The sequence below is a fragment of the Cherax quadricarinatus genome, chromosome 29 (assembly GCF_038502225.1).
Source record: "Cherax quadricarinatus isolate ZL_2023a chromosome 29, ASM3850222v1, whole genome shotgun sequence".
NCBI classification, from domain to species: Eukaryota; Metazoa; Arthropoda; class Malacostraca; order Decapoda; family Parastacidae; genus Cherax; species Cherax quadricarinatus.
Window position 1 is genome coordinate 27,830,793 of NC_091320.1, and position 8,405 is coordinate 27,839,197.

The following is an 8,405-nucleotide window of genomic DNA, read 5'->3' on the forward strand; positions in this document are numbered from 1 at the left end:
ATGTAAACAGTAATAATTTTGTACCAAAAGAACCTTAGAAAAATGATCTAACCTTATTATAACAAGCGCAATTTCATTTAGCGTAATCCAACTAAATATATTTTAGATAAGTTTACAATAATTTAATAACAGACAAACACAATGAATCATATTTTTTTGGTTAGGTTCAGAATAATTTTTGCAAAATTATTACCTACACAAATTTTTGCTTTCCTTATTCGGCAAGAAGAGCGTTGCTATTTAAGCCAGAATCGCACTATACACACACACACACACACACACACACACACACACACACACACACACACACCAGTTTGGAACCCACACCTGGTCAAAAACGTCAAGAAATTAGAGAAAGTACAAAGGTTTGCAACAAGGCTAGTTCCGGAGCTCAGGGGTATGTCCTACGAAGAAAGGTTGAGGGAAATCGGACTGACGACATTGGAGGACAGGCGGGTCAGGGGAGACATGATAACGACATACAAAATACTGCGTGGAATAGATAAGGTAGACAGAGACAGGTTGTTCCAGAGAGGGGACACAGAAACAAGGGGTCACAATTGGAAGCTGAAGACTCAGACGAGTCAGAGGGATGTTAGGAAGTATTTCTTTAGTCATAGAGTCGTCAGGAAATGGAACAGCCTAACAAGTGATGTAGTAGAGGAAGGAACCATACATAGCTTTAAGACGAGGTATCACAAAGCTCTGGAAGCAGAGAGAGGACCTAGTAGCGATCACTGAGCTGAGTCTCGACCCCTGCAACCACAATTAGGTAAGTGCAATTAGGTGAGTACACACACACACACACACACACCCACACACACCCTCCACCACTTGACACAAACACGTACTACCCCTTCCCTAGCCACCTCACCTTAGCCACCTACCCCTCCCCCAAACCACCTAACCCCTCCCCAAACCTTCTAACCCCCACCCAACTACCTCCCTCCCTCCAATAACCATCCTCCCCCTCCCCCATAACCATCCATCCCCTCTCTCCCCCAAACCATCTAACTCCCTCCCCCAACTATCTCTACCCCTCCAATAACCATCCTCCCCCTCCCCCACAACCATCCATCCCCTCTCCTAACCATCTATTCCCCTCCCCCTAACCAGGATGAGGACAAGGGGCTCCAAGGACGAATCTGAGAGGGAGGAATGGGAGGTAGAGCTCAAAAAAAGGGAGGAAGACTGGGGAAGGAGACTAGATGAGCTGGAAAGGAAGATGGAAGAGAGGTTAGCAGCAGAATGCAGAAGGTGGAAGCAACAGGCCACAACAGCAGAAATCAAGGTAGAGAGATTAGAAGAGGAGCTGAGACATCTGAAACAGCACAGAGACAAAGATATTACAGAAGTAGCATCGGCAATGGCTACATCGAACACAGACAACAGGTCCAAAGGAAGCATGGAAACTAAACTGTATGCAGAGGTCCTGTCAAACCCACATGGGGCCAAAGCAAAGACAGGGAGCACACTAGGACAGAATGAGAGGTTGGAAGACATTGAAGGAACTAGGACATGTGCAAGGACCTTACCAGATACCTGTGGGGCCAGGAGCAGGTGAGCAGGAAGGATAAACCAAGAAGCATAGGGGCCATAACTAGGGAAGGGACTGAAGGAAGGAACACTCCACGGGAAGGAACTAAAACACATCAGAGGATGCAATGGGAGTCACAGTGGGAGGTGGAAAGGGAGAGATCCGTGTTTGTCTATGGGCTAGACGAAGCTAAAGGGGAAACTTATGATGAAAGAAAGCAGGAGGAGAAAAAAGCGATTGAAGATATCATGAAGGTGATAGGCGAGGGGGACATGACCCAGGTGGCAAATTTTCGGAGAATTGGGTGGTTCACAAAGAAAAGGAATCGGCCTCTCAAAGTAATTTTCAAGGCAGAATCAACCCGAACCATGATCCTGCAGGAGAAAGCACGGCTGAGAGGCAAGCAGGAGTTCCGGAGTGTGTACCTCGACCGAGGCAGAACACAGGACGAAAGGAAGACAATGAAAGAGAGTTCAAAAACGAAAGGAGAAATGGGAGGAAATGAAAAAGGAGAGCAGAATAACCCAGGATCAAATGGAAGGACAAGCGCACCCCCCAGAAACACCTGCAGAAGGACTCCAGCCACGACACCCCCAAGGCAACTGAACAATCCAAACCAACCATCACACACCGATCCCTCTGTTTCCACCCCCCGCACCACAGTTACAGTATTAGAACAGAAGTTGAAGGTTTGGTACACATATGCAGATGAATTAACGAATAAACATGAGGAATGGCAAGAAAGAATCAATGAGAAGTCTCCAGACATCATAGCAGTTACAGAAACAAAACTCATGGAGACAATAACAGATGCAATCTTCCCACCAGGATACCAGATCATGAGGAAAGATAGAAGGGGCAGGGGGGGAGGTGGGGTTGCTCTGCTCGTAAAAAACAGATGGAAATTCGAGAAAATGGAAGGAATAGATGAGACGGGAGAAAGAGACTACATAGCAGGTACACTTTAGTCTGGGGAACACAAAGTGGTCATTGCAGTGATGTATAATCCACCACAGAACTGCAGGAGGCCAAGAGAGGAATATGAAGAGAGCAACAGAGCAATGGTGGACACACTTGCTGAGGTGGCAAGAAGAGTTCACACCAGCAGAGCAAAGTTGCTGGTTATGGGGGATTTCAACCACAGGGAGATTGACTGGGAAAACCTGGAGCCACATGGGGGTCCCGAAACATGGAGAGCCAGGATGTTGGACGTGGTGCTGGAAAACCTCATGCACCAACATGTTAAGGACACTACCAGAGTGAGAGGGGAGGATGAACCAGCAAGATTGGACCTTGTGTTCACCCTGGGCAGCTCAGACATTGAGGACATCAAGTATGAGAGTCCCCTAGGAGCTAGCGACCACGTGGTTCTGTGCTTTGAATACATAGTAGAGCTGCAAGTGGAGAGAATAACAGGAGTAGAATGGGAAAAGCCTGACTATAAAAGAGGGGACTACATAGGGTTGAAGAACTTCCTGCGGGAGGTCCAGTGGGACAGAGAACTGGCAGGAAAGCCAGTAAATGAAATGATGGAATATGTAGCAACAAAATGCAAGGAGGCAGTGGAAAGGTTCATTCCCAAGGGCAACAGTAACAACGGGAAGACCAGAACGAGCCCCTGGTTTACCCGACGGTGTAAGGAGGCAAAAACAAAGTGCAATAGAGAATGGAAAAAGTACAGAAGGCAGAGAACACACGAAAATAGGGAGATAAGTCGCAGAGCCAGGAATGAGTACGCACAGGTAAGGAGGGAGGCCCAGCGACAGTATGAAAATGACATAGCATCGAGAATCAAGACTGACCCGAAACTGTTGTATAGCCACATCAGGAGGAAGACAACAGTCAAAGACCAGGTGATCAGATTAAGGACAGAAGGTGGAGAACTCACAAGAAATGATCAGGAGGTATGTGAGGAGCTGAACAGGAGATTTAAGGAAGTTTTTACAGTAGAGACAGGAAGGGCTGTGGGAAGACAGCACAGAAGGGAACATCAAGAGGGAATATACCAACAAGTGTTGGATGACATACGAACAACTGAGGAGGAAGTGAAGAAGCTCTTAAGTGACCTTGACACCTCAAAGGCGATGGGACCGGACAACATCTCCCCATGGGTCCTTAGAGATGCTGTGTGTGCCTCTAACCACAATCTTCAACACATCCCTTGAAACTGGGCAACTACCTGAGAAATGGAAGACAGCTAATGTAGTCCCCATATTTAAGAAAGGAAACAGAAACGAGGCACTAAACTACAGACCTGTGTCTCTGACATGTATTGTGTGCAAAGTCATGGAGAAGATTATCAGGAGGAGAGTGGTCGAACACCTGGAAAGGAACAAGATTATAAATGAAAACCAGCATGGGTTCATGGAAGGCAAATCTTGTATCACAAACCTCCTGGAGTTTTATGACAAGGTAACAGACGTAAGACACGAGAGAGAGGGGTGGGTAGATTGCGTTTTCCTAGACTGCAGGAAGGCCTTTGACACAGTTCCCCACAAGAGATTAGTGCAGAAGCTGGAGGATCAGGCACACGTAAAAGGAAGGGCACTGCAATGGATAAGGGAATACCTGACAGGGAGGCAGCAACGAGTCATGGTACGTGAAGAGGTATCACAGTGGGCGCCTGTTACGAGCGGGGTCCCACAGGGGTCAGTTCTAGGACCAGTGCTATTTTTTGATATATGTGAACGACATGATGGAAGGAATAGACTCTGAAGTGCCCCTGTTCGCAGATGACGTGAAGTTGATGAGAAGAATTAAATCGGACGAGGATGAGGCAGGACTGCAAAGAGACCTGGAGAGGCTGGACATGTGGTCCAGTAACTGGCTTCTCGAATTCAATCCAGCCTAATGCAAAGTCATGAAGATTGGGGAGGGGCAAAGAAGACCGCAGACAGAGTATAGGCTAGGTGGACAAAGACTACAGACCTCACTCAGGGAGAAAGACCTTGGGGTGACCATAACACCGAGCACATCACCGGAGGCACACATCAACCAAATAACCGCTGCAGCATACGGGCGCTTGGCAAACCTGAGAATAGCGTTCCGATACCTTAATAAGGAATCGTTCAAGACACTGTACACTGTGTATGTTAGGCCCATACTGGAGTATGCAGCACCAGTCTGGAACCCACACCTGGTCAAGCACGTCAAGAAGTTAGAGAAAGTACAAAGGTTTGCAACAAGGCTAGTCCCAGAGCTCAAGGGAATGTCGTACGAGGAAAGGTTAAGGGAAATCGGACTGACAACACTGGAGGACAGAAGGGTCAGGGGAGACATGATAACGACATACAAGATACTGCGGGGAATAGACAAGGTGGACAGAGATAGGATGTTCCAGAGAGGGGACACAGGGACAAGGGGTCACAACTGGAAGCTGAAGACTCAGACGAGTCACAGGGACGTTAGGAAGTATTTCTTCAGTCATAGAGTTGTCAGCAAGTGGAATAGCCTAGCAAGTGAAGTAGTGGAGGCAGGAACCATACATAGTTTTAAGAAGAGGTATGACAAAGCTCAGGAAGCAGAGAGAGGATCCAGTAGCGATCAGTGAAGAGGCGGGGCCAGGAGCTGAGTCTCGACCCCTGCAACCACAATTAGGTGAGTACACAGAAAATTTGGATGCTAACGGCAATAAAATTATTTCACATTTTCATTAATTCCTCTCTCAAAAAAGTGAAAACATGTGTTCTCTAAGACTACTAATTAAACTATACAAGATGTAATAATGACTGAATTGGCTGCTTCACTAATGCCAGACCATCACCATACCGACTAGACTAGCAATGTAGGCGGATGGAGGGGAAACAAGGTACTGAAATAACTTAATTCCATCAAACTGTGTAACAACTACTGGGGATAGTAACGAACACTGTACTAATAACTAATTCATCTTGTGAAACATGGAGATGAAGCTGTTTTGATCTGGGGTGATCATTATTCCTCCATCCTGGTGATCTTGTTAGAACTGAGCTATCTAGGGATTCCTAATATACCAGCTATTTAAGTCAAAAACCTGTCGCCCTCTAATAGGAACTTAAGGTTGGTAGTACAGTACATGAATTTTCGACATGATCGGAAACGACGTATTACATTCGTGGCGAAGAGTTAAACCAATTAGTCATACAGAATAGGTAATCATGTTTGATCCAAGAAAGGAAAAGGTATCTCCACTTTACCATCACCAAGGTATCCCTCTTTAATGAAAGATCACAATGTTCTTCCTGTCCATCAAAATTTCGCGACCTAACATGTATAATACAAACTAAAACCTGGCAGTGAAGAAACGAGTCAAAGTGAAAGAGGTCCTGCATGAAGAAAGCATGGTTGCATATTCCTCCTGAGAAGCTTGTGTAACCAATGAAAGGCTACAGAACGATGACAGGGGAATGAATATATATAAACAGTGTAGATTTCAATATATGTAACCATGCTTACATATACGTCATTGATAAAGAAATGATTAATAATGCAGTTATTTACTATTATTTATTTGAATAGTCAGATACTGAATGTAAAGCTTATTTTCAGACAAGTGTAAGTCCACATGTACCTGTTAATTATGAATGAGTAATAATTACAGTTGTAATTCAAATTTGAAAGGGGAAACGAGAGAGAGAGAGAGAGAGAGAGAGAGAGAGAGAGAGAGAGAGAGAGAGAGAGAGAGAGAGAGAGAGAGAGAGAGAGAGAGAAAGAGAGAGAAAGAGAAAGAGAGAGAGAGAGAAAGAGAGAAAGAGAGAGAGAGAGAGAGAGAGAGAGAGAGAGAGAGAGAGAGAGAGAGAGAGAGAGAGAGAGAGAGAGAGAGAGAGAGAGAGAGAGAGAGAGAGCGGTAGGAAGTACAGTGGCGGAGCTATATAAAGCAAGTGGCCAGAGTCATTGCAGCTTCAGTCACATCTGACAACATGTACACTTGCGTCCTCGTCGCCTGTTTACTCATCGGTGAATCCCTATCATATTTTTTTTGTTTTTTTTTTTGCACTCATAAGCAAAATATAATAATTAAAGATTCCTTAAGAATGTTCAGTAAATATAAATTATACTGGTAATGTTTCACAGATTCATTCACCAAATTTATTTTTGTCAACACTATATTACAAATCGAAATAGGCTTATTAATTTATTTGCAGAATTTTTCCAGTATATAAAGAAAATTATTCTTAGCTCCAGTCAGCAAACATTTGAACGACTGGGAAAATTATATAGATATTAGGCGATCCTGTAAGCATTAACACCTACTTTAACCAATTTCTCTACTTTACAGGCTCCACATTTGCTGGGGAGAAAAAGGCAGAAACTAGGGTGAGATATTTTTATGTTAACTAAAGTGTAATAATGTGAGATTTGTGGATGCCTTCCACAGATTACCATTAATATTCATATTTCAAAGTAGTTTTAGGAACTTTTCAATAAAATAATTACTATAAAGACATATTAGCTAATTTTTTATATAATGCAATTGTAGAAATAAGCATTATTATTATTATTATCAATGTTGTTGTTGTTCGATGCTAATGCAGTAACTGGTTTTCCTTGATAAAAAACTACGACACTTAAGTTCCAATGTTGCTCCTGGCTGTGACCTTTGACCTTATAGACCTTCTGGGAATAAAAGCTAACCTGAACCCAAAACGCTGTGTTAACGGCGATGATGTCTGTCTGTGACATCTTACCTAGTATCACCGTGCCCAACGTGACCTTCAGTACTATGGTGAGACAATTTACCTCGTAACACGGGTGCCAAAAATGACCTACAGTGGTGGTAACAGTTTATCTCGCAACGTGGGTGCAAAGGGTAATATTCAGCAGAGGTGTCACACTGGCTACAGGTACCAGTAACCTTTGACCCATTGCATCTAGAGCTACAATAACGCTATTTTACCATATACCAGGATAATTATGACTAACCCCAGGATAACAATGATTACCGAACTTTTCCCGGTAATGATGAAATTTTTTAACCTAAATTGTTACTTTCATAATAACAATACAAGACTCCTATACTTCTCGGTTTACTGATACCCCCTGGATACCTCTTCAAGGTTAATAAGAACATAAGAACATAAGAAAGAAGGAACACTGCAACAGGCCTACTGACCCATGCGGAGCAGGTTCATTCCCCCCCCCCCCCGGATTAGACCAATGACCCACCCATCGGATTATCCCAATGACCCACCCAGTCTGGTCATCCCCACTCAAGGATGGAGCACTGTACCAGACCCAGCAGCACAAGCTAGTCAGGTCCAACTCACACCCACCCACACCCACTCATGTATTTATCTAACCTATTTTTAAAACTACACAACGTTTTAGCCTCAATAACTGTACTCGGGAGCTTGTTCCACTCATCCACAACTCTATTACCAAACCAGTGCTTTCCTATATCCTTCCTGAATCTGAATTTTTCTAACTTGAAACCATTGCTGCGAGTCCTGTCTTGGCTGGAAATTTTCAGCACACTATTTACATCCCCTTTATTTATTCCTGTTTTCCATTTATACACCTCGATCATATCCCCCCTAATTCTACGCCTTTCGAGAGAGTGCAGATTCAGGGCCTTCAGTCTATCCTCATAGGGAAGATTTCTGATACATGGGATCATCTTTGTCATCCTCCTTTGTACGTTTTCCAGAGCATTTATATCCATTATGTAATACGGTGACCAGAACTGAGTAGCATAGTCTAATTGAAGCCTAACCAAGGATATATAGAGTTAAGAACAACCTGAGGACTTCTATTATTTATACTTCTAGATAAGAAGCCAAGAATTCTGTTAGCTTTATTGCGAACACTATGCACTGTTGTCTTGGTTTTAGGTTACTGCTAACCAGAACTCCTAAATCCTTTTCGCAATCGGTAGTATTAAGATCTACAT

General features: G+C 43.8%; 1 protein-coding gene across 1 annotated transcript in view; it reads left to right on the forward strand.

Annotated features, from left to right (window-relative positions):
- Positions 1 to 6,328: 6,328 nt before the first annotated feature.
- LOC128690619 (antifreeze protein Maxi-like) overlaps positions 6,329 to 8,405 on the forward strand; it is a 3,495-nt gene continuing 1,418 nt past the window's right edge. The window contains exons 1-2 of the mRNA XM_053779347.2: positions 6,329 to 6,472; positions 6,795 to 6,832. Coding sequence (XP_053635322.1) covers positions 6,436 to 6,472; positions 6,795 to 6,832 — 75 coding nt within the window. The 5' untranslated portion in view covers positions 6,329 to 6,435. The remainder of the gene's footprint in view (positions 6,473 to 6,794; positions 6,833 to 8,405) is intronic.